The sequence below is a fragment of the Chelonoidis abingdonii genome, chromosome 6 (assembly GCF_003597395.2).
Source record: "Chelonoidis abingdonii isolate Lonesome George chromosome 6, CheloAbing_2.0, whole genome shotgun sequence".
Taxonomy (NCBI): domain Eukaryota; kingdom Metazoa; phylum Chordata; order Testudines; family Testudinidae; genus Chelonoidis; species Chelonoidis abingdonii.
In genome coordinates, this window is record NC_133774.1 from 63546144 (window position 1) to 63571914 (window position 25771).

The 25771-nt window shown below is 39.6% G+C and overlaps 1 protein-coding gene across 7 annotated transcripts in view; it reads left to right on the top strand.

The window, feature by feature from the left end:
• Window positions 1-25771, top strand: part of LOC116835662 (endoplasmic reticulum aminopeptidase 2-like) — a 46786-nt gene that overhangs the window by 16537 nt on the left and 4478 nt on the right. For 4 of the 7 annotated variants that reach the window (XM_075067112.1, XM_075067114.1, XM_032798662.2 and 1 more), the window contains 16 exons: window positions 1230-1368; window positions 2237-2371; window positions 4247-4367; window positions 6710-6864; window positions 8821-8943; window positions 9026-9157; window positions 12699-12830; window positions 14893-14961; window positions 16610-16788; window positions 16892-16971; window positions 19115-19298; window positions 20873-21029; window positions 21330-21514; window positions 22308-22472; window positions 23307-23447; window positions 25064-25145. In XM_075067112.1, the coding sequence (XP_074923213.1) occupies window positions 1230-1368; window positions 2237-2371; window positions 4247-4367; window positions 6710-6864; window positions 8821-8943; window positions 9026-9157; window positions 12699-12830; window positions 14893-14961; window positions 16610-16788; window positions 16892-16971; window positions 19115-19298; window positions 20873-21029; window positions 21330-21514; window positions 22308-22472; window positions 23307-23447; window positions 25064-25145 (2179 nt within the window). The remainder of the gene's footprint in view (window positions 1-1229; window positions 1369-2236; window positions 2372-4246; window positions 4368-6709; window positions 6865-8820; window positions 8944-9025; window positions 9158-12698; window positions 12831-14892; window positions 14962-16609; window positions 16789-16891; window positions 16972-19114; window positions 19299-20872; window positions 21030-21329; window positions 21515-22307; window positions 22473-23306; window positions 23448-25063; window positions 25146-25771) is intronic. The other 3 variants (XR_012656110.1, XM_075067113.1, XM_032798663.2) reach the window with 1 other exon arrangement.

The window sequence follows — 25771 nt, forward strand, 5'->3', positions numbered from 1 at the left end:
TGGATCAGTTTCTGTTCGGGCTCTACCAAATTCACAGTCCATTTTGGTCAATCTCACGGTCATAGGATTTAAAAAATCATAAATTTCATGATTTCAGCTGTTTAAATCTGAAATTTCACGGTGTTGTAATTGTCGGAGTCCTGACCCAAAAAGAAGCTGTGGGTGTGTGTCACAAGGTTATTGGGTGTGGGGGGGTGGTACAGCTAGCCTTACTTCTACACCACTCTTGGCATCAGCGCTGCCTTCAGAGCTGGGCAGCTGGAGACCAGCGGCTTATGGCCAGGAGTCCAGCTCTGAAGGGAGAGCCACCGCCAGCAGCAGCGCAGAAGTAAGGCTGGCGTGATATGGTATTGCCACCTTTACTTCTGCACTGCTGCTGGGAGGACACTGCCTTCAGAGTTGGATGTCTGGCTTAACAGCTGCTGCCCAGATCTGAAGGCAGCGCAGAAGTAAGGGTGGCAATACAACAACCCCCCTAAAATAACCTTGCAACACCCCTGCAACTCCCATTTTGGACCCCCAATTTGAGAAACACTGGTCTCCCCCATTAAATCTGTATAGTATAGGGTAAAAGCACACACACAAAAAACAGATTTTATAGAGGGAGACCAGATTTCACAGTCTGTGATGAGTTTTCCTTGGCCATGAATTTGGTAGGGCCCTACTTACTGAACCAACTTCCATCAGTGAGATAAAGACATTACCTCACCCACCTAGTCTCTTTAATCAGATTACATGTTGTTCTGAAGAATCAAACATCGCTTCAGTGGCAGCATGGTTACATAGTTAAGATCTGTCTCTGTTATGACTTAACCATTTTGTAACTTTGCCAGAGGACAATTGTATTGTGACCTGGTATCTGGATTTTGTCATGGTCAGAGAACCTAGTTACAATATAGTTTTCCCCCGACCCAGTTACAACAAATGACAGGATTCTCAAAGGTATATGAGTGCCTAACTCCCATTGAAATCAATGGGAAAATATTTGAAACCAATGGGAGTTAGATGCCTAAATACTATTGAGGATCTGGACCATTGTGCCTCAAGGACAGCACCCACTAAGTGCCTAGAAAAGTCTCTATGGCTACCTTACTGTTTAGATTTCCTTTATCCAAGCAATTTTCCTTATAGGCTATCAGTGAATGTTGAATGAGTTTTGGTTTAGTAATTTACCTTGGTAAAGAAAAACACTTTTCTTGCAAATTCTGCTGCTTGCTTTGTCCTTTCAGATTGTTGGCTTCTACTCATTTTGAACCTACTTCAGCCCGGATGGCATTCCCATGTTTTGACGAACCATCCTTTAAGGCAAATTATACAATAAAGATTCGGAGGGACGGGCAACATAGTGCACTATCTAATATGCCAAAGGTGAATTTTTTCAGTCATATCCTCAACTGCTTTGCACCCATATATGTGTTTTCTTCCTTTCTTTATTGGATGGTTGCTATTCATGTGTTTATATGAGACCAAATAAGGTAGGCCTGTGGTTTCCTTATATCATGCAAAGAGTTGTTTTGTCCCTTGTTTTTACATTGTCCATAATAGGAGAATAAGGGGGTACATAGAACTAATTCAAAGAAATAATTCTTCATGCAGCATCAGTCTGAGGAATTCACGGCTGTAGAATGTCAGAGGCAGATACCACGGAAGGGTAATTTTGTGACCTCTTTAGCAGCATCTATAATTATACATGCTAAAATAGCAGTAATCAAATCTCATAGCATCTGTTATTCAAGATGTCAGAATGGATGGCCTTAAAATCTGAATGTATGAATCACACTTCAGGGCATAAACTGATTACTAACAGGGGACAGGAAGGAATTTAGCAAAGCAGGAAGGAATATTGCAAAAAACATTCATCTACCTTTCTCTGAAATATCAGGTATGGACTATTGTCACAGGCAGAATACTTTGACTTGATCAGCCAATAGTCTGATCATCTGGTATGGCAAATCCTATGTTGTTATTCTGTCCTATATTAAAAATAAAAAATATCTAAGCTGATAATCGGTCCTTTAGTTACCAATTCTAATTATTCTATCCTTCAGCTGCAGGAAGGTTAGGCAGGTAATCTATTCCATCTCCCAGTGCTTGCCTAAGTTCCCTCTTAACTTTCACATTGGATAATGTTGAACAGTTTTACAAAGAACAATGGCAGTTTTATTGAAAAATGAAATGCAGCTACATACTGGAAGTAGAACTGAGTATGTGGTCTGTCCCAATTCATGTTTTCTAGGTGAAGACTCTAAAGCTAGACAACAACCTGTTTGAAGATCACTTTGCAAAGAGCGTAAAAATGAGCACCTACTTGGTAGCATTTATAGTTAGTGATTTCCAGTCAGTCAGTGGTACAACTTCATCTGGAATTAAGGTAGGTTTTAAAGATGATTATATATTCAATTGAGAAACCATCCATTTCCCTTCCTTCCATGGTCAGCATAGATCACCCAGACTTAACAATTGGACTTGCTTTCAGAACCTGTCAGTAGTGCTCTTTACTTGGCTAAAAGGGTCAGCAATGTGCAATGCAAATCAAGTAACTTTTACCTTCCAACAGTTTGAGCATGCTGCCTACACAATGGTCCTAGCCTTTGTTGAACTTTTAGGAATCAAATCTAGGGTTTGCCCAGCTAAAATAACCAACAGACCACATCAAGCACTTGCCAGCTATACTGAAGATATAGAAAGTGCATAAGAAGGTATGGAGTGTTGGTTGTTTATTGGTGTGTTCTCAGTGCAGCATATTTTGCTCATGGGATCTGGACAGGTAGACATTCTTCTTTTTGCCTTAGCAAGATGGCATAGGTGCAGATCCATAAAGGTACTTAGGCACCTAAATCCCAGTTTTAGGCACAACTGCAATCCATAAGACCAGTGCTCACTGCCTCCTAACCCTGTAGGTGCCTAAACGTACTCAGTTGCCTATATTTTCACTGTAAAAATTCCCTAGATGCAGGAGTTTCTGCCTCTGGGCATGTACACTGCTATCTCGCTTTAAGCATCTGTATGTCTGTCTCCCGCCTAAGCCTTGTGTGATGCATGAACCATTAAGATAAGCAGAGGAGCACCCACCTCATCTGTGGGGCCCAATCTAGTAGGCATGCTACCAGATCAGGTCCCATTCAAAATCTGGTACAAGGAGGAGATGGTGCTGCCACCACCCACATTATAACTTTTAGTATAGTGGTTAGAGCATTCGCCTGGGATGTGGGAGACCTGGGTTCATTTCCCCTCCACTCCCTAAGTGAGAGAGTTGATTTGAACAGGGGTCTCCCACATCTCTCAGGAGAATACTTCATCCACTGTGTTATGGGCTATTCTGATGTCGGGCTCCCTCAATCTCTCACTGTGGATAAATACTTAGTTACTGAAGCAGGGGGACAGATCTCCCACCCAGGGGCGGCTCCAGGCACCAGCGCTCCAAGCGCGTGCCTGGGGCGGCAAGCCACGGGGGGGGGGGGCGCGCTCTGCCGGTTGCCAGGAGGGTAGCAGGCAGGTTGTCTTCGGTGGCATGCCTGCAGAGGGTCCGCTGGTCCTGTGGCTTCGGCAGCCCTCTCGCAGGCGCGCTGCCGAAACCGCAGGACCGAAAACCTCCCGTGGGCAAGCTGCCGAAGGTAGCCTGCCTGCCGTGCTTGGGGCGGCAAAATATCTAGAGCCGCCCCTGCTCCCACCTCCCAGGTGGGTTGCCTAATCATCAGGCTACAGAGTAATTATCTCTCTCACCTAATGACTCTTTAACAACAAGGAGTCCAGTAGCACCTTAAAGACTAACAGATTTATTTGGGCTTAAGCTTTCGTGGGTAAAAAACCTCACTTCTTCAGATCCATGGAGTGAAAGTTACAGATACAGGCCTCCCTGCAACCTGAACTTGGGTGCCTCGCCCTGTGAGAAGGGTGGGCTTAGAATACACCCCTTTCCTAGGCTCCCTGCCTAGTATATTGGCTTTTGTAAATAGCATTCTTTGGCACCTATTTCTTCCCACTTATTATACAGGGAACCTAAGCACCTGACTCAGGCTTTGTGTATTGCATTGTTGTTCCAGTGATTTTTCTAGGTGGCTAAAATCACACTGAAACATAGGCATTGTGACTGTCAAAGTCCTTTTGTGGATCCAGCCCATAGTTCTTACTCTGCATTTTGCATTCTTAAACTAAATTCAAAGGAAGTGAAAAGCAACCAAACAACTGCTTCATTGAACTTTAAGCCATATTTCATGTAGTAGTATATATTGTATTTATTCAACAGGTGTCAGTATATGTCACTCCAGAGAAACTGAATCAAGCTCATTATGCACTGGAAGCTGCCATAAAGATATTGGAATTCTATGAGCAATATTTTGGTATCTATTACCCTCTCCCAAAACAAGGTAATTTGCCTAATGTTCAATAAAACAGGAGGTTGTAAGATGGTAAGTAAATTTGAGCCCATTATTATTAATTTATTGTTACTTTTTATTTATAAAGTGTGGCATAGGAGGGTACAATCCAGACCAGGGGTAGGCAACCTATGGCACGGGTGCCGAAGGCGGCACGTGAGCTGATTTTCAATGGCACTCACGCTGCCTGGGTCCTGGCCACCAGTCCGGGGGGCTCTGCATTTTAATTTAATTTTAAACGAAGCTTCTGAAACCTTATTTACTTTACATACAACAATAGTTTAGTTATATATTATAGACTTAGAGAAAGAGACCTTCTAAAAAGGTTAAAATGTATTACTGGCACACGAAACCTTAAATTAGAGTGAATAAATGAAGACTCGGCACAACACTTCTGAAAGGTTGCCAACTCATCATCCAGACTAATGAGTAGCTGTGTCACTCCTGCTCTGTAACCTAGAGTGTCCTTTACAATGCCTTGCTGCTCACAAACAGACTCCAGCATGTAAGTCACTCCCAGTATGTCTATGTGTGTGCTACAGCCAGCCAGACACACCTTGGCTATTACCAACCTTAGTTTACCACAGGGTGAACCCAATACATGCCCAATCTTGGTTTCCCCCCCCAGGGGCATATATCCCATACTTCCCAGCCCTCTCCTGGACAGTGCAAATATACTGAGTCCATTATTCCTTTAAGGAAATAATATGTGCACAACTTGTTGTCTCAAATGGAGCTACTCAGATATGTCAGCTTGAATACCCTGGATTAGATAAAACAATAAAGTAAATGTATTAGCTACAAAGAGAGAGATTTTAAGTGTATACAAGTAATGAGACGTAAAAGTCAGACATGGTTACGAGAAAAATAAAGATAGAACACTTATTAATGCCTAACTTAACAAATTATATTCAAAGCAAAATTTTCTCACCACCTACTTTCAGCAGCCTTGCTGACCAACTTCTGTAGGTCACACCCCTCCCCCAGAGTCCAACACCTGCTTCTTTTGTCTCTTCAAGTACAGTGAATGCATTAGGCAGTGAGAGAGAGAGAGAGAGGTGCCTTCGGGTATTTGTTCCTCCTTTTTATAGTTTCAGTTCCTCACTTAAAAACATTTCCAGCTGAGAACCAGGAGCCAAAAAGTATATGTGGAAAAATATTCCCTGCTGTTTTTTTCACCTGTATGAACTTTGTCTTCCCTTCCTATTTGATGATTCTAACTTGCATTTAAGCAGTATACAAGCAGAGCACGCATACCTTTGTTTAGAACAAACCTGTTTGCCAACTTAAGTTTGGGCAGGGCTGTCAGGTTTGGAACATGTTAATATTATCACATAAGAGAATCTCATAACTTCACAAACAATGTCGCCACACATATTTTATCAGGACCATACTGACCACCAAATTATCAGTTTCCAAATGGTACCTTACAAGGCATGTGTACAGAGATTATTACAATAGTGAGTAGGGTGTGAATACATGAGTGTGTTATGTCACATATAGCATATATAAGTGCTTTGCTTAAAAAGCATGAAAAAGAGATCCTTGCTGTGAAGATCTTGCAGTCAAAATAACCATACAGAAAAATGAAGGAAGGCATACAGCAAAAGTAAAATATTCACGCAGTGACATATAACCTGCATCCTGTTAGTTCCAAAATTTCCTAGCTTTTGTATATTTATTTATTTTATTTTATTTATATATCTGAACCAGAGATATATAAATGTGGGAAGTGATTGCAAATGGTATTCTTAGGGCTAAACAATTATGAGGATCCTGGGGGGGGATGGTTGAGGATGCTTTGCCTAATTATTAATCTAGATATTTGGTTTGGTAAATTAGGGAATCCATTTTTTTAAAAAGTGATAAATAGAAGTAGTTACTTTACAGTGGCCAAATTCTCTTTCTCATGCTCTTGGAAAGATTGACAATTACAGAATAGTCTCTTTGAGCAAGCCTTGCTTCTCTTGGCAGCATTTATTCTTGGATAACATTAGAGAAATTATACAATACCAGGAAGATACTTCACTTTTGATCATTTTTTGGTGGCAGGAGGCACTGTAAAGAGGTACTTCCTCTGTATGTGAAAGTTAGTTCCTGTAGCTATTGAAAGCTATAGACCATCAAAGCATTTCTGGTAGCTGGAAGAGATTTAAATATGTGGTTATTATGTTACCTATTCACATATAGCCTGATCAACTCCCATTGATGTCAACGGGACCTGAATCAAACCAATAGTGGAGACATTTTCATTTGGTATTTCCTTGACTAGACTTGAGCACTGTTTCAAATGTCCCACATATCAATGTATATTAAGTTTAACTGCTTTTCAGATCTTGTTGCTGTCCCTGACTTTCAGTCAGGAGCCATGGAGAACTGGGGCCTGACCACATACAGAGAGACTTCTCTGCTTTATGATCCTGAGACTTCTTCAGCTTCCGACAAACTTTGGGTTACCATGGTGATAGGACATGAACTTGCTCATCAGGTAGTCTAGTTTGGATAGTCTGTTGTGCATGTCCACCAGGACATGGAAGGATATGTATTATAAATGTTAATCAAAACAGCATTTTATTTTTAAGTATTTCTGCTCTGAAAATTGACTCTGTAAAAACTGCATTATGGATTCCATGTACATTTTCTCTAGTGTGTCAGTCATAAAAGTGCTCATTTTAGATGGGAAAACATGTCTTTTTCTAATTACCAGCTGTGCAAACTCACCCTAAGATCTGAGTGTTAAACTGGTTTCTTTCTTTTTGTTCATCATCACCATTAATAAAGGTACCTCAGGCCAGATTATGTCCTTAGTTAAACAGTGAAATTCTGCTGCTTTCAGAAGGTTTGCTAAGTGTGAATAATTGGCCTTAGTTAAAAATTCTATCTACTTAAAATGGCCCCCATCACTAAAGCATCTAGGCATTTTACAAACAATAAACTATTCACGCACAACCCTTATAAGATAAGGGAAGTTTTATTGCTGCTTTTTTCTCTTAATAAGTGGAGAACAGAGGTACACAGAAGGTAAAGTGCCTGACTTCCAGAAGCACTCAGTACCCACACTCTGTTTGAAGTTATTGTGAAATTTGGATGCTCGGTGCTTAAAGTTGCTTGGCCAAGATCGCATAAACAGTCAGTCTCAGAGCTGGGAATTGAAACTAGATCTCTTGAATCATCAGGTTGTTATATAAACACACAGACATTTTGCCTTTCTGAAACGATAATGTACATCAGTGAAGAGCATCCGGTTCTTAGCTATACTGGCTCTGCAATATAGTGTCAAAAGTTGTAAACCCTTATATTTGCCACTTTAGTAAACACGTAGGATTCTGAACACAAGAAATAATGTATATTGAGTAAGAAGTTCCCATTTTTTAATACTTTGCAGAGTAGAACTGCATTTTAAGGAATTAATACCATGATTTATCAAGAGGTTTCAGATTAACTGATGACAGTATGGTAAAGCATTGACATTAAAAACTGATTTTCTATTGATTCATAAATTAGTCTGGTTTTGATTTATTAAGGACTAATGTAGATTTCCAATTGTTAATTTCTATAGCAGATATAGAAATTAACTATTTGTTTGAGCTAGCATATTGAAAATATCTATATATCTGATAAGCTACTTTACTAAATATCTTATTTATTGTATTTCTGAACTCTGGGTCAAATCTTACTCACCTGAGTCCTGAGAATGGTCCCACTGGCTTTAAACAAACTACTCATGCTAGTAAGGCAAGCAGGGTTTAGCCTTAATGAACACTTTTTTATAAAACCAGTGAAACATTCTAAAGATGAATGCTGGCGACATTCATTTATGTTCAAAAAAAGATTCAGGTAATCATCCTGTAATGGCTTTCCGAATAGTATACCATATTCAATATACTCTCCTTATTTATTTAAATAAAAATAAATTGATGATTAAGAATTTGGTGTGATAAATGAACAACACACAGTAATGATGAACACTGCACTCATCCATTTTATTGCCATATGTTAGAGAATGACCTTTGCTGCTAACTGATGGCATAGCTTTCTGAATGCCAAGTGATTTCCTGAGTGGTAGGATCATTGTTTTAGGTAATAAGAAATGGCCCAATTCCAGATCCTGTCCCAGAGGAAGACTAGGGTTGGGATACTGGACATGATGGCACAGCACTTGCCAGAATTTGGCCTTGTCGATAGATTTATTATTGATGTACTTATCAACTTTTTGTGACTGAGAAGAGATGTTTCACTATTAACTGGAAATCAGACATACCTCCATCTTTTAAAACACTCACTATCTAAAGTAATATTATTGATTTAGTTGGAAAAAGTTCTTTATCCTTCTTCTCTGTCTGGTAGCCATTAATGAACATTTTATTTCTTGATGAACCATTTGTCTTAATTCCTTTATATCTTCTTTATTTGTTTCTGAAAATATATTTTAATCTATTTTTAGTGGTTCGGTAATCTTGTTACCATGGAATGGTGGAATGACATCTGGCTGAATGAAGGGTTTGCTCGATACATGGAATTTATATCTGTTGATGCCACATACCCAGAGTTGCAAGTGGTATGTAGGGTAAATTGTCACCTGTTTCGTTTATAATTCAAGATGGTTTTCCTGAAGTGAATACACAATTACCATCTTTTTACTCTTCCAGAATGATTATTTGTTAGGTACCTGCTTTGCAGCAATGGGAAGAGACTCTATGAACTCATCTCGCCCCATATCTTCAAAAGCAGAAAACCCAACACAGATCAAGGAAATGTTTGATACTGTGTCATATGACAAGGTAAATCTGCTTCATATTCACATATAATGGCAATTGTTTTGAGTTGTATGATTGGTTTATAACATTATAGGCAGCAAAGACAGGAAACTTGACATTGAAATAATGTTAACAATTTGCCTTTATAAAAGAACAAAACGTGTGGGGGAGGGGTAGGATTTAGTATTAAACTAAATCGTGTAGGGCCCTCCAGAATGATGCTAAGCACCCTCACTGTCCACTGACACCAGAAGAATGGCAACACCTTGCAAGATCATACCCTTATTAATTTTTTGACTTAAGCACTTTAATAGTCTGGTATTATTCCATTGTAACAAATATCAAAATGTCTGTTCACTTTGGTGAGTAAAGGACTGAGCCATAAAGACTCAATCTTGCCTTTAGCTCCCATTGACTCCACTGGTAACTGGGGTATGCAGCGCTTTGTAATTCAAAGAGAATTGCACGTTGCAGGATTGTGCCCTAAAGTTATAGAGAGAGAGAATTCAGCATGTCTCTCCATTTCTCTTAGTGAATATTGAATTTCTGTCTGTGGTTTCTCATCTGTTCTATAAATTCTTAATTAAATCTTCTTATAATAGTCAAAATAACTAAAGTACTTTGTTTGTTTAATCTCATTGTCTATGTTTAAATTACAGCTTGTAGGGAAAAGGTGCTGATGCTAAGGGGAAAAAATGAATGGTGACATTTTGGTTCCAAATGCTCTAAAATCTATCATTTTCTCATACCAGAGTGTTATAGTTGGTCTGCATTTAGTTGTCATAATACAGTTATATGCTTGGCCAAATTATTCTAAATGGTTATAATTTATGAACCGTCTACTGTGAAAGAAACTGAAATAATTAGCTAATAAAATAGTAACCTTACATGGGATAGCTGTTTGGACAATTTACAAGATTATATAGTTAATGTCTTCCTGTCGAGGGGTGGTCCCCTTGTGAGTCCTTTCAGGCCTTGACCACACCACAGCAGCCCACCACCTGTAGTGCTATTTACATATATTTACACTCCCCCAGCCAGCTCCCCAACTTGCTCCTGGGGAAGGAAACAGAGTTAGCAGCAGTCAGTCAGTCCTGCTCACTTCTGTCTTCCTTTGGACTCTCAGCCCTCCCCTCTGGGCTTCCTTCCTCTCAATTTATATGTTCCTCACAGCTGGAGCTGCTTCCCCCTCAAATTAGCCCTAGAGTTCTACTCAGTTAATAGATCTTGTGGTTAGTTCCCAATTAACCTATACTGACACGGATTTCAGTGACAAGGTGCTGAGTCAGCTCCTGGCTCAGCGTACTCTGTTACACTTCCCGACAGCAGCTTAATGAAGGACATTTCCTACTGGCTGTCTGTAAAGATCACCATAAAATATTTTAAAATTTGGGGGCCAGAAGGGAATACATTTGGGTAAAGTAAAGGCAAAATAGGAAGCTTGAAGATCAAATTTCATCTTGAATTCTGTAACGTCCTGTTACATTGTTAGATTTCTTTTACATTTAAAGAACAAAATCTCTCTGTCACATTCTCTGAAGTAGCTCACAGCTATGAGTGTGAGGTTCAGGTCAGACTGTCAGAAAACAGGGCAGACACCCCAAACTGGCAGCATAGTCTGTAATTAGATTTCACCAAGCCAGTAACAAATGTGCACTCCTGGATTACTGTATTAAACTCACCAAGGAGTCACAAACAGTCTCTTTAGGCTCTCCAGTGCATCTTGCCACTCAGACAAACTAGACTTTGTGATGAAAGGTTATTAAAACTAAAAATCACCTCACATTAGGTTACTCCCAAACCCAAAGGATCAGTCATCTACCCCAGGTCAATGGATACTCTCGATTTTACCCCAAAAACAACACTGGCAGCTATTTTCTCTAGTAAACTAACTAAAGGTTTATTAGCTAAGAAAAAGAAATTAGCATTATTGAGAAGTTAAAGTAGGTAAAATACATTAACAGGTGAGTCAAAGTTTGTAAATCCAAAATGATAACAGAGTTGTAGTAATCTGTCAGGTTTCCAAAAGTTCCTCAGGGTTACCCAGAGTAATTCTGGAGATCTTTGCCCACTTGTTCAGTATTTCACCTTGTTAGAATCCAAAACAGTTCAGAGCTAGAGAATCGATCCCTGGATCCATTCTTATAGTGTCTTTCCATGGAAGGCAGTCTGGCAGGCGTATTCATTCACTGCATGGGCTCTTCCTTTGTTGATTAAATGCAAACAGAATCTGTGAATTTCCACTGTCTAACACAACAACCCATGCTTTGAAGTTACCAATCTTTTACAATTTACAAGGCTCCAATTTTGTGTGATGAGTAGACATAATATAAATACAATGTGATAGCCCGAAACAATCCTTCATTAGTTTCCATTAAGTAAATTCTCTTAATATTAACACACACTTTTGATCTAGGGTTAATTAAGTACAGGAATATATATAATGCAGTAGCATTCAACAGGTTCCAGATAAGTGAAGACAATATCATTCACATTTCCTTTTAAACAAATTAACATTTGAGTGAATTGGTGCACTTATCATTTCTTTGATATTCACACACAAGTGAATTGGTCTGTGGCTCTGACTTGCTGGCTTGTCAGCGTTGTGCTCTTTCAGAATTTTAAGTATAATTTTGAATTGGCAAGTGTATTTATTTTTATGCTGACTGACATCTCTGCTTAGATTGTTGTTCAGCCTTTCATCTAGTTTGCCTTTCTCCTTTTTTTCTGACTCTAGTTAAACACCTTTTGACTGATCACCAAAAGCATTTTATTTCAGGCAGGATGCATAATTTCATCTGAGGTCACAACTCGTGCCACTTTATTGGCCAGGGAGACTAAGTCCAATGAGATTACTTCGGGAGTTATATTCTGTGCTGATTTACACTCCATCCACTCCCAGTGAAGTCCATGAAGTTGAATGGAGCATAAATCAGCACTAAATTTAACCCTGAGGGGAAATTATTTTCAGCAGGGAGCTATATGGGAGCTGAGGAAGGACAAAATCCACCTTTCAAGCCCATGGGTGAGGCAAGGGCAGATCTGTAGCTACTTACTTTAGCATCTGGGTTAGAATAATGCTCACAGTCCCTTATGCACCTGCTGCATGTGGGTTAGTTGTCAGTAGATCTACCTAAATACAGATCCACTGATCAAGTTTGCACCTCTTTCCTCACCTGCCTCAAAACCTCTCCTAAACACTGGGTTCGGAGGATCTAGTGCCAAATCCATTTCTTCCATACAAAGGTGATGCAGCATCCTCCTTCCATACCTTCTCTTTAGCTGTCCTTCCACACATCAGAACCACAGTGCTTCTGTGGTGTTTGGGGCTTTCTACAGCTCCTATTCTCATTGCACCCTCTGTGCTTTAGTTACAGTTGGCAGCCATCATCTTGAAATAACTTGTGGCCTTTCATCTTGGTGCGCATTTATGTGACTTTTCACCTTTTATGTTCTCAAAATTCTCCATGTGTTAACAATTTTGCATTGTTGTATAACATAGTTATAGGTATTTCAAGACAGCTGGAATTTATATGCTGATTCAATTGTGTCAAATGATCTGCAGGGGGCTTGCATTCTGCACATGCTGCGGAACTTTCTGACTGAAGAGGTGTTCCAGAATGGAATAATTCATTACTTAAAGAAACACAGTTATAGTAATGCAAAGAATAATGATCTCTGGACCAGCTTGGCTAATGTAAGTTCCCTTCTTTTATTTTATTTTAGCTAACATAAAGCACACTCTTATACATATGCATCTGGGGTGAAACTTACCCCCATACAGACAGCTAGCACAAGGTCTACGTGCAGTTTAAATACCATTTAAGCCTTGTTTTGAGGACACAAATGATGTGTAGTTCTTGTGCTGTCTTTGTGCATTGGAGTGAACTTCACATCCCAGTGACTTTCTTGCAATCTGTCTCAATGTGAAGCCGTTCAGAAAGTCAGCCATTATAACTGGGCTTTTTAAATCTTTAAGAGACTTAGAGAAAATGTTTACAAAATACAAATAGATTTAAAATTTGAGAGGCACGTTGGCAGAAACGCAGAGAGAAGAGAGCTGCGGAATGGAAGGGCATATTGATTGTGACTAATTCCTGTCAAAGTCAGTGCCTTGAGGGATTAGGCTATAAGTGTGGTGTTGGGAGAACAAACAGACACACTTCACTGTATATGTACCGATGTGAACTATAACATTAGGAGCAAAAAAATTCATTAAATAGATTCAGCTGAGTTGAGGTGACGCCCTAAAGAATAGTAGAGCAATAATAAACTCAATACATCATTTGATACAGTAGTAACCACTATTGTGCAAGGAATGATTTCAAATGTGGAGGAATTAGCAATGGGTACAAATGATTACTGCAGGGCAGTTCATCAGCTGAGTTTATGATGCGACTTTGTTGGAATGATCATAAGACAAAGCATTGCATTAGTCCAGTCTTTAGGTCTCAAAGGTAATAACCTTAGTGTAATAATCCATTTGATAGAATGAAGGTAATACCTTGTACACTTTTTCCAATGACAAAAAGATAATGGGCCTGTTCTTCAACTGCTGTAAATGAACATAGCTTCATGAAATACAGGGGGGCTATGCCCATATTCACTAGATAAGGATCTAGTCCGGTGGCCAGATCAGTCCCTGGTATAATTCCGTTGACTTTAATGAAGTTTTTTATTCCTAATGCTTCTGTTTGCGTGGTTACATGTATAATGCCGTGGATTTATTTGTTCTCTCAACTTCACAGTGAAAACCCAGCTTTCTTACTGTCTACTCATTAATTGGAAGTGCATCGAACAAAGTATTTGGCTGGAGTCAAACCCATAGACAAGTTTACCCAACAATGAAGCATCATCTATTGGATATACACAGTTCAAGGAGAAAAAAATTACCTAATATTCCATTCTATAACCTAACTAACAACATTCATACAAACTAGGAAAAGTCAGCATCTCAGATATAATAGAGTTGAGTATTATTAGCCAAGCAGTGAGTCACTTAATGGAAAGTAGAAAACAAGTGAGGGCATGTGCAGTGCAAACAGAAGAACACTGGGCCCAATGAGAACCCTGAGGCTCTGTACAATACACCCAGGTCATATTTAAAAAAAGAAAAGAGAAGCAGCAAACTGATTATGGTCTACTATAAAATATGTGAAATCTGTAAATATTACAACCAAAAACCAAGTCAGTATCTTCTAAACATTTTTTTAAAAGACATGATTGAGAGCAATGTCAAGTTTATTCACGTCAAGGAGCTTTAGTCATAAATATCTATTGGAGTCAGCCTGCTACTTAACATCAGGACTAGGCAGCTGGAAATTGGCAGTATAAACACTGAATTATAGTGTCTAAAGTTCTAGGCAAGAGATCAAAGAAATCAAAATTGCACAGGTGGGACTGTTGCTGGTGGTTGGGTGAATACTTGAGTGGGACCAAGTTTAAAGAGTGATTTACTGATCTAAACAGCAGTTGTACAAAGGGCAAATTCTGGATGTGACAGATTGTACCAGAAAATGACTTGAGAGACATATTTCATGTTTTTCAGGGGCAATTCACCAGAAGGTTTTGATAATTTGACTGAAAGTATTACTAGAGGCTTTAGAATGTTTCTTCTGGGATAAATGACTTTTAAGTGTTTGGTAACTGGCTCTTGCTGGATAACAATTGCTAACATTGAAATAAGAAATCGGGACTATAATAAATGGTATTTTCAGTATGACTTGCTAATCCTGTTTTGAAAATGTGTATTTTTACAGACATGTTCAGAAGAGGACTTTACTTCTGGTAAATTTTGTTACAGCAAAAGTCAGGTGGCTAAGAATGCAGTGAGTACATATTGCTGTCTGCTTTCTCTTTAGTTCTTTCTGCACTAGTCTAATAATCAGTTGCATCCTTGTAATTTAACCCTTAATGCAGATCTCTATTGAGCAGATACTTCTGCATCTGCTTCACTGACATTGTGGTTGTGCTGAAGTAGGATGGAGTAAGATTGTATATCTGCTTTTCACCTGTGTCCCTTATAAAAATGGGATATGTGTTTCATGAGGCAATCTCTGTGGGGGGAAAAAATTGATTAAATAAACTGCAGATACTTAAATTTGTCAGGGAAAAAAAAGAAAACAGCAGTGGCAAAGAAATAAAGACAAGGATGAGACTGCAGAAGGGAAACGAGGCTTTCTAATCAATTTAAAAGGACCCACTGAGCTCCACTGTCAAATATTGTCACATCAAATGATTTTAGCCAGGGCTTTGGAATGTGAGTGTAATAGAACATCATTACACAGCCTGACATAGCTGTGATCACTTGTGAAAGCAGGCTAGAAAATATCAACCACTTAAAAAGAAACTATCAGATCAGAGAGCATGTGTGTGTGTGTGTGCTCGCACATGTGAAAAAAGTGCCCTTGTGTTACTGATAGAATTTCAGATGATTACAAGTGCAAAAAAATAAATAAATTCTAATATACTTTTCACCATTTTTATTTAGAGTATTTTTTAAAGATTTATCTTGACTTAGTCAGTAACCTTTGTGTATGAGTACAGGGGAGTTGCTGTTTGTACCTTTCACTCCAGTTTTTTCTTGTGAGTGGGTGAAGCACATCTTTGCTCAAATCAAGAGTTGACGATGCATTCTTGGTGTGTCCCCAACATCATCCCTGGTGGAACAAATCTGCCTTTGAGCAGGGAATGTCATTGGGCAGCCACATAAGTGCAGTGCACCTGCTATAGAAGTCGGGGTGTCCCTCTTCAAGATTCACGTGAAACTTAGTGACACGTGCAGCGGGCTCTGGGCCACCAGCCCTGAAGGGAGGACAATGTGGCTCTCAGTTTTTAATATGTATTAGGACAGATTCAGTGATACACTGTGGCTACTCTGCTCCTTTGGCAGGTTTACAGCGGTTTTGCATGACCTTTGCAGTACAATGCAACTGAAGTGTACTGATGAACCTGGTCCAACAGCTGTTCCACTGTTAGGCATAAAGCTTGGGTATAATTAGAAGAACAGAGTGTTCAACCTGACCTAGCAGTGTTCTGTTGTGCCTACAGAACCAGTTGTCATCTTGGCAGCATTGGAGACCCAGTCTATCCCAGGTTGATCTCTAGTACAATTGCTTCTTGGGTAGAGACATTTGTTCTGCCTTTTCAATGGGCCATCAAAGAGCTTCGTGATAAGGTTGCAATGAGCGAACCCCTTGCTTACGCTGGTTTTAGATTAAAGGAGTCACTCCTGATGTACACCTGTGTAACAGAGAGGAGAATCAGTCTCATTGTATTTATCTTGAAATTAAATACATATTTTTCTGAAGACTGCTAAAATATTTGTCTTTTTTCCTTAAGATATTTTGTGGATGTGCCTGTAATTTTAAAACAAATGACTAAGATCTTTTTTGACTTCAGATATTATCAGATACTACTCTGAAAAGTGACAGGTAATGTTGGGGTAAATAACTTTCTGTTTTGCACTTTTTTCAGCATAGCTATTATATTGATGAACACTTTGATATCGCGGAGATAATGAACACATGGACACTCCAGAAAGGAATTCCACTGATTACTGTCAAACAAAATCAGAAGAGAATTAAAATAAGACAAGAACGCTTCTTGAAAGGCATTTTCCCACATGATCCTCAATGGGCCTCCATGCAGATTGGGTAAGTGCAGGCACATGCTGATGATGCTTGTAGAATTTGATTTACATATTTGAATCTCTATTGACATTTTGGTGTGATTTTACTGTTCTCTTCTCCTTTTTAGCTTCCTCTGGCATGTTCCCTTGACATACATCACAAGCCACTCCAAAAGTATTGGAAGACATTTACTGAAGAACCACTCAGGTATAGATTGACTTGTCGATGTCCTGTTTTGTGCTGTAGACATACCCTCTTAATACTGCTCCTGCTTATACTGTAGTCCCTTAATTCTCATTTAAAAAAAATATCCCTGATCCCAGCATAGTTACGAATACAGGACCTTCCTGGAGAGTGGATCCCTGTTAATAGCAGTTGCTTGCGTTTTCACATTGCTAGAAAATCTTTAATATGAAGATTAAAAAGATGATTGTGTGTGCTTTTCTGTAAAGCCTCTTTTAGACATTTTAAAACTTATTTTTCTCTTCGGAAAAGGTCTTGTCATAATTATTTACTCTGTATCTATGAAACTGCAAAGTTCTCCATTCTTTAATGAAGCAGAGCTTCCGTTGAAGGCAATGGGCACAGAGCACAGAAAACCCACAATGTAAGAATTAATATAGGGAAGTGGAGAGCACTGTGATGGTTGTCTACATTTTTTGTTAATTGAAAATTGTGATAGATCAGTTGGGAAAACTGCAAGGTTCCTTCGTGGCCACCACTTTAGAACAGGCATCATTTTAGAATTTTTTCTATAAAGCAACAATGAAGTTCTTAAAAGTTTCAAACCTTCTAGTCTGCTAAACAGAATTCAAAACAAATGTGCTTACATTTACTTTAAAACATCAAAAGTGCCCAAGGATACAAAATTACCACCACAATAGTACAGTTTGTGAGAATTTCTAGGTCCCGTTATACAAGATCCTGATGATCTGGTAAATCTTTTCTGTAGTGCCATCTCCCCAGTGGAAATTCCTCTTTAAGGACAGTGCCTGAGTGAGAGCTGAAGTCCTTGATATTGTGGCTCCAATAAAGTGGTCAGGATTGGGTGCCAGAGTGGCTGCAGAGTGAAAGGGTTTCCATGAGTGTGAAATTGACTTCCACCAATCCACCTTAGGAGTAGATTCTGTGACCTGTTCCACAAACCTCACCATCTCATGTAAGGCTATGGGGAAATATGCATGAGGAGATTTCTTAGAGACTTACTTCCCATGAGCCACATCCCACAGGCTTTTGTGCAAGAGCTGGAGATCTGGACAAGCCACTTTGTATGATGGTTTGATTGCACCTTTACCAAAGGCACATCAATTAGTACATTTTAAATAGATGAGGGTTAGGTACTACAGATATATGCTCAGTTTAAATGTTGTAAATACTTCGCTTTGGAGAAGTGCTGCAAGTTGGCACTGTCCTGAAGTGTGGCTCCTTTCCTGCCTTCTGTCTGCAGAAACTGCCTTCACCGTGTCCTTTTATTTTAAGTTCCCTCCGCCCTTTTCACAAGAATCCCTATACAACATTCTGTTTAAAATGCTGACCTAGCTTTTGGCCCTCCCACCAGGGCCTAATGGGAATAGAGGTCTCCTGACTGTGAATCTCTGTGTGGCTAAGCTCAGCTAATCCTGTTTCTCCCTCTCACCCTTGCACTTCCTTCCTGTGCCTCTTCTTATCAACCCTGGGCTCCTGGGGTGATTGACTCCACCAGCCAGACTGATTGACTAATTACCCCATCAGCTTTCTCTAGGGGAACTAATTAATATCAGAGTGATCAGAGTGCAGGCTCACCTGCTTGCACCTTACACTCTGTCACAGGCACTTAGAATAATCAAAGGCATTGAAGAACCAGCCAAGTGTAATATTTCCCACCAGTCCCACTAACTAATCAACATAGAGCTACATTTTTATTTTCTGCTTTATTTCTTCATATGAGTTACTATCAACAAAGCACTCTGGACCTGAAAACTTGTTAAGTAGTGCAACCTCTCTAGCAGTACAGGAATCTGAATTCATGGTGAAATGCAAGGCTCTACATCTGTTTCCAAGAATAGAGACTTAATTGGCTAAAATTTGCTATTAAAATTATAGAAAACATTTACGAAACAAGAAACATAACCTATGACCGTACACTAAAAATGTCTGACTTTAAGATTTAATTGGCTCAACTATGTTTATGATCTGGACAGTTACTTATTAATTCTGACTAATAAAAAGGCTTAAGGATTAATACCATGCAGTCTTTCCATGGATTTCAGATCACCTGTCTGAAGTTTAGATATCCTGGAGGTATTTTTGGTCACATCAGAGAATGTCACTAAGAATATTTAACTGTTTCAGTAACTTTTTCTGCTCTCAGATACCATAGAACTGGAGGAAGACGTCAACTGGGTAAAATTCAATGTAGACATGAATGGCTATTACATTGTGCACTATGAAGGGAATGGATGGGACATAATCATTAAACTGTTGACTCAGAACCACACCCTCTTCAGCTATAAGGACCGAGCCAGCCTGATCCACAATGCATTTCAGCTAGTCAGGTAATAATTGTTCTTTTAAAAAAAAATTCTTATGGCACAATTTGCAGCTGTCAGGACTTTGCCTATGACCTGAAGGGCCAGATATTTTAAGAATCTCCCTCCCTGCAAGTTGAATATTCTGGGATGGATTTGTCTTTTCTAAGTTAAATTCCTTCATCACTCACCCTCTGATTGTTATTAATGTAGCGGAATCCTTGCTTTTGATTGCACAAAATAGTTAGATATTTAACAAGGCACACATATATAGGTTGGGGATGTCTCCACACAGAGCAGCTCTGTTGTCTTCTTTTTCAAGTGAGATCTGTGCAAAAAAATTTTCTGTCTCCCACCTCCTTCTAAAAAACTTTCCCTTTGGCTGTCATGCATGGTGACATTAATTTAGCTGATATAAAATGGGGAAAGGAAGCCTGAAAGGAACATTGGGAATGGGGATGTACAAGGAGGTTCTGTCTCCTCCCTAAAGTGATTTGCATCCCAGTAGGTGCCCTGAAGGGGTAGTCTCACGCTGTTCTGCCCACAGGGATTGCAACAAAGAATGGCGGGATGTGCAAGGTGAGGGAGGCTTCTGGCACACTCATTCTTTATGCCCTTGCATAAGCGCTAATCATACCACGCTGGAAGAAGAGCAAGGGGCAATGGATATGGTTAAATGAGGCCGCAACTTTAATCACTTAAAATATCTGGGAGTACTTGGCAATACATTGTACAGTGCAGGTCATCTTTCTTTCTTTAATCACTCCTGCGTAATTTCCAACCTGGTCCCAGCTATCTTGCTGCTGGGACCCCGCCATGTTCCCCTTGTATGAGGATTAAGGGGGCTAGAAAAGGAGGGTGGTTGACTCCTCACCATAGGACATTCCCCTTCCTTTGCTTCCTTAAGGGATGCTTTCTTTTAAATCCTTTTCCAATACATTTTATCCAATGACTGTATCCTTCCATAATGAGTACCTGCACTGGACGTTTTACAGCAAGTTTTACGTACTATGCTGCAATATCATAACCGTACCCCTTGTCCCAGACCCACCGCAAGGAAAGAAAACCCCACCCACTCCTTTCCTACCCTGGCCATTCCAGCAGTGAGGGAAAAATTCCTTCCCAGCCCCCAAGGAAATAGCGCAACTAGCTTAATTCCCACAGTGGGTCATGAGGAAACCCTGTACTCTTCAGATCCCCTGGGTGGGAGGGTGAGTGCTGCCAGCCCGACCCATGTGAAAGACAGTTTCTTCTGTTGCACACATGTAGATACTCCCCACTCTTCCAGTCAGCTGGAAGGGCAGTGCCCTCCTCTCCTGGGTCCAAACACTGCTTACTCTCTCTCCTCCCATGCCTGGCTCCATCCAGGTAAACAGCCCATAGACAAGGATCCAGCACATACAGTTACAATGTGCACAATGTAGCCCTTAGATCCTAAGGTTCGTGTGGCAGGAATACACCTGTGTGTGATTTGTAAAGCACTCTGTACATCTGTGTTGCTCTTTAGGTAACAAATACTATTAATAACATTGCCACTCATTTCCTTCCCTTAATATATCATTAGAAAGACATTAACTTATTCCAAACAACCTCTTTCTCAGTGCAGGAAGGCTGTCACTGGATAGAGCTCTTGATCTGACGCAATATCTCCAACATGAATCCAGTAACATAGTACTTCTGCAAGGCCTGGGTTATCTGGCAGGGATCTATCGAATGATGGAGAGAAGAAATATTTCCGATGTCACAGAAAGCCTCAAGGTTCACTGTTAAAAATCTAACCATGTAGTTTTATGCATTTATTTGTTCATTAACTTTAATCTGTATTTGTCTTAATGACGCTTCTTGGTGACACTGAAGAGTTGAAAGATGGATACCACCTCCTTTGTAATTAGAACAGCTGTTTCCTGTTAATATAACGATGTATATTTTGATACACTTATGAAATATGGAAACACTGCTCTTAATGCAGAGTTTACTGCTTTTATTAGAACTTTGGAATATGCTCAGGATGGCAGATTTAATTGCTTGTAAATGAACTGTGCCGTGTTCTCTCTACAGAGGTACATCCTGCAACATTTTAAGCTGGTGATTGACAGGCAGACCTGGAGTGATGAGGGCTCCATCTCTGATAGAATGCTACGTTCTGCTCTCCTCGAGCTTGCATGTGACCTGCAGTATCCTCCCTGTGTCCAGAAGGCAAATGAGCTTTTCAGCAAGTGGATGGAATCGGGTGGAAATTTAACGTAAATAATTTGTATTCTTCCTAATGTTCTTTTTTTCCGTACTTTTAGGTTGTTCGCCAACATAAGATTTGGAGAAAAAGCAATTTATTGTAAACTAAATAGGAAACTGTTGTTTCCTGAAATGAAAGTAACAGAAAATCTTATGTTCTAGAGTAAAGGTTTTATATACACCATATTGTCCTGTAACCCATGCTTAATCGTTGTGCCTGTCTACTGGCTGGACCCTACATGGGTCTAGGGGTCTGTACTGCCTTTGAGTAACAGACCAAAGTTTCTTAGCTCAGGCAGTAGCTCACAGTTTTAGATCCAGAGGTTCTGGGCTCTGTTCCCCATTGTTGACATCTCATCTAGGGCATTATGTCACAGAAGCGTAAAATCCCTTTCTGGCCAAGTACTCTTTAGCTGTTTGATATTTTCTTCCCACTTCATCATTATTATTATTAGTAGTAGTAGTAGAAGAAGTACTATTTTATTTATTATCTGTTTCTAGTACCACTCACAATGTGCAGTTGCTGTACAAACATAAAGGAAAGTATAGTCCCTCTTTTGAAAAAAATTGACCCACTCTGACCCTGATCCTGCATTGAAATCTTCAAGTGAAGACCCCCGCATCCATGCAAAATTCCACTGATTTCAAGTGTACTCCATAGAGGAGAAGGGTCTGTGTCAGTAGAGTCCATTGTAAGATCAGGGCCTGCTTTTTCAGCCATTTAACTGACTTTCATTCAGCCATTAAAAACCCTACATCACAAATCTGAATAAAACACGATTTCTTATATTCTTGATTATTTAGTAACATTCCTTCTGATGTCCTGGAGACTGTGTATTCTGTTGGATCTAAAACAGCTAATGGCTGGAATTTTCTTTTGGAGAGATATAAAGTGTCCATGTCTGGTGCTGAACAGAGAAAGATCTGTTCAGCTTTGGCAAGCTGCAAAGATGATGCAAAACTAACAAGGTAGGAATTGTAACATGGAGTGACTGTTTACTCACATTCTCTTCTTTCAATGTATCGCTAAATTGGTGCTCATGAAGCTCAAAATGAGCTAGACAAAGCCTACTCATCTGAAAGTTGTAGCTGCTTGACACACATTTTTACTTGTTTTTTATGTATACACCAGCATGACAGAGAGGAAAGGTGGGTGAGGTAATATTTTTTTATTGAATCAACTTCTGTCAGTGAAAGGGACAAACTTTTATTTTGTTTCCACCAACAGAAGCTGGTCCACTAAAAGATATTATCTTGCCCACCTTATCTCTCTAATACCCTGGGACCATACATGGCTACAACACCACTGCAAACAACAATAGAGAACTCATGATATGCTAAATCTCTTAGGAAGATAATAGCAGCCATTCGTCCTTAAATGAATCCCTTATGAAAAGTCACAAACTGGATATATGTCTTTTTTTACCTCCCTATATACCTGATCTCCCTCATGATAATATGACAGTTAAGAGAATGAACAGGAGGAATCAATCTTCATCTGGCCTATTATTCTGAGCCACTGGTCCAAGAGAATAAATGTTCAAAGATGGTGTCAGGTTGTAGAGAGCCAGTAGCTATGAGCCCTTGAAGCATTTCATAATGCTTGAGATAAAACTGAAAAAGAGAAGTTACACAGAACAATTTCCTGTAAGTGCAAGTAACCAAGAAATACTTTATTTTTTTTTATCCTGGCTGAGATCGCATTAGAGGCCTGATCTTTCAAAACTTGCTAGCATGTATCCATATATAAATATATAACCTAGCCTTTTCTTGGATTCCTGGGGATGTTTTTTGATGCTTTAGGTTGCTGGAGCTTGCAATGGAGGGACATATTATCAAGACTCAAGACCTGTCATCAGTTGTCTATAGTGTCAGCACAAATCCAGCTGGACAACATCTTGCATGGAAATTTGTAAAGAAAAATTGGAGCAAACTGCTAGAAAAGTTAGTATTTGTAACTGACAGAAATTGATTTGTTTTTATGGAAACAGCATGTTTAGGCCGTAGGACTGAGAGTCAAGAGTGATTGATTCTAGTCTCAGCTCTGCTGCTGGCTCAGTGTGTTACATTGGGCAAGGAACTTCACTGCCCTATGACTCGGTTTCCCCTCTGAAAAAGGAGGATAATACTTAACCACCATTGCACAGAGCTTTGAGATCTCTGAATGGAAAGTGCTATATAAATGCTGACTATCTCTGTTATATTGAGTTTTAACTTCTGAATTTTTTTCTTGATTTTGAAAAATTCTATAATAAAGATGAGCACGCATCTGTAATTCCTCTTCTTAATTGAGTTTTCAATCACTGACACTAGGTAGAGAAGAACTATAGTAAACTCAGGGAACCATGAGATGAACAGTTGTGCTCTAATCCTGCATTGTAGAGATACTATTCCAGAAAGTATGAGGGAACAATTCAAATAAGCTATTGAGGCAGTGAGTGCACACTGCAGCCACAGACCAGGCATTTAGGGCAGTCCTGCCTGCCTCTTCTTCCCACTGGCTGGAGAGCCCTGAATAAACAAGAGCCTCTTCAGAAGTGGTGTAGTTACAATATGCAAGTGAATGCATTGGATTCAGCCTTGAGCTGGGAGAAATTTTTTTTGGACAAAACTTTTTTTTGGTGAAAAATGCAGATTTGGCAACACCAAAACTTCGAATTCTTGTTGGTTTTGCAGAATTGTTTTGACATGAAAAAATACCAACCAAACAAAAAATTTTAGAAAAAAATGAAACTTTTTGTTTTGACATCTGTGAAACAAAATGTTTGGATATTTTGGTTTGAAACAACTTTTTGTTCTGAAATGTCCTTTATTTTTTATTTTATTTTTTTAAAATGTCACCAAAAGTCTCACAATTGAAACAAAGTATTGTGTTTTGAGTCCAATTCAACTCAAATAATTCTTTTCAACTTTTTGAATCATCAAAAGTTCAAAAAAACTTTTGGTTTGACCCAAAACAAATTTTAAAAAATGTATCTGAATGGTCAGCAAACCAAAATCTCAGTTATTCACACCTCTCTTGTCCAGACGCTCCATGTGTAGTTGTGTAGTGGTTGCCGTATTCCAATGTGCAGGTGGGGTTGGGTCTAGGTTGAGCATGGGGAGCGGGTTCTGGATGTGTGACTGTGAGAGTCCACTTGCCATCCCTCTCCACTGATGAATGGGAGGTGGGGGCACAGCAGCTTTTTGACTAGCCCTGATGCTAAGGAGGTAGCTGCAGAGCAGTACTGCTGCCACTCCAAGGCCTGGAGAGAAAACTGTGGAAAGCTCCTAACAGCGGAAAGACAGAAACTTATAATGGGGATTTACAGGAAAGACCAGAAATAATAGGCACATCCTCCCACAGGGGCTAAGCACTCAGCACTTCCAGCTCTTGATAGACACAAGAGACCAAGAATAGAAATTGAACCTGTCTCTTGTGTGGCAATGAAGAGTAATATTTACGGGCTACTAGCCTGAACTGATATTCATATGTATTGCTATAGGTCACGTTTATTGCTACTAACATTTTACATGGAGATACAGTTATAAGGTCTGTAATTTTCTCTTCTTTTCATCAGATTTCCTCTGGGGTCCTTCTCAATCAGAACGATTATAATTGGATCAACAGCACAGTTTTCTTCAAAACAAGAGCTGGAAGAGGTTAGTCTTAGGCCAAAAGTAAAACAGGTGTCATCTGCATTCTCATTGCTACTTAAATCATTGTCCTTCTTGCTGCATTTTGAGTTTTTGAATTCTTACTACGTGTCAGCACGCTCTACTTAGTGTAAAGCCTCATGAGACTGCATCTCTGACAGAGGCCAGGGATTTTTGGTCCCAAGCACAATAAAGGGTAGCCCCAGCTTCCCTGTGGATGCGGGGGGAAGAGCTATAAGAAGTGCGCATGCGAAGAGAAAACTGTGTGCCCAAGTATTGAGTGAACCCCAGGTTGAGTAAACTTATTAGGCTTGTTTTGCTTATTGAAATCATTTTTTAAATTATGGCATTTACACCTGCTGATCAAAACTGCTTTATTTCTGCTCAGCCACCCCACCAGTCTGCCCATGAAATATACTGTAACGTGTAAATGTTAATGTTTAACTATATAAAATTTTATTACAATCCAAGGTCTGCCCCATACCATGTCCTCTAAAACGATCTCTGAGTGTTAGATTTTGTTTTGTGAGTCAGTGGGAATTGCGGGCGCTCGGCACTTCACAAGATTAGGCCCTAAAGGAATAATCTCGAACACCACTGCAAATAGTTTTAGAATTTGTCTAGAACTATAC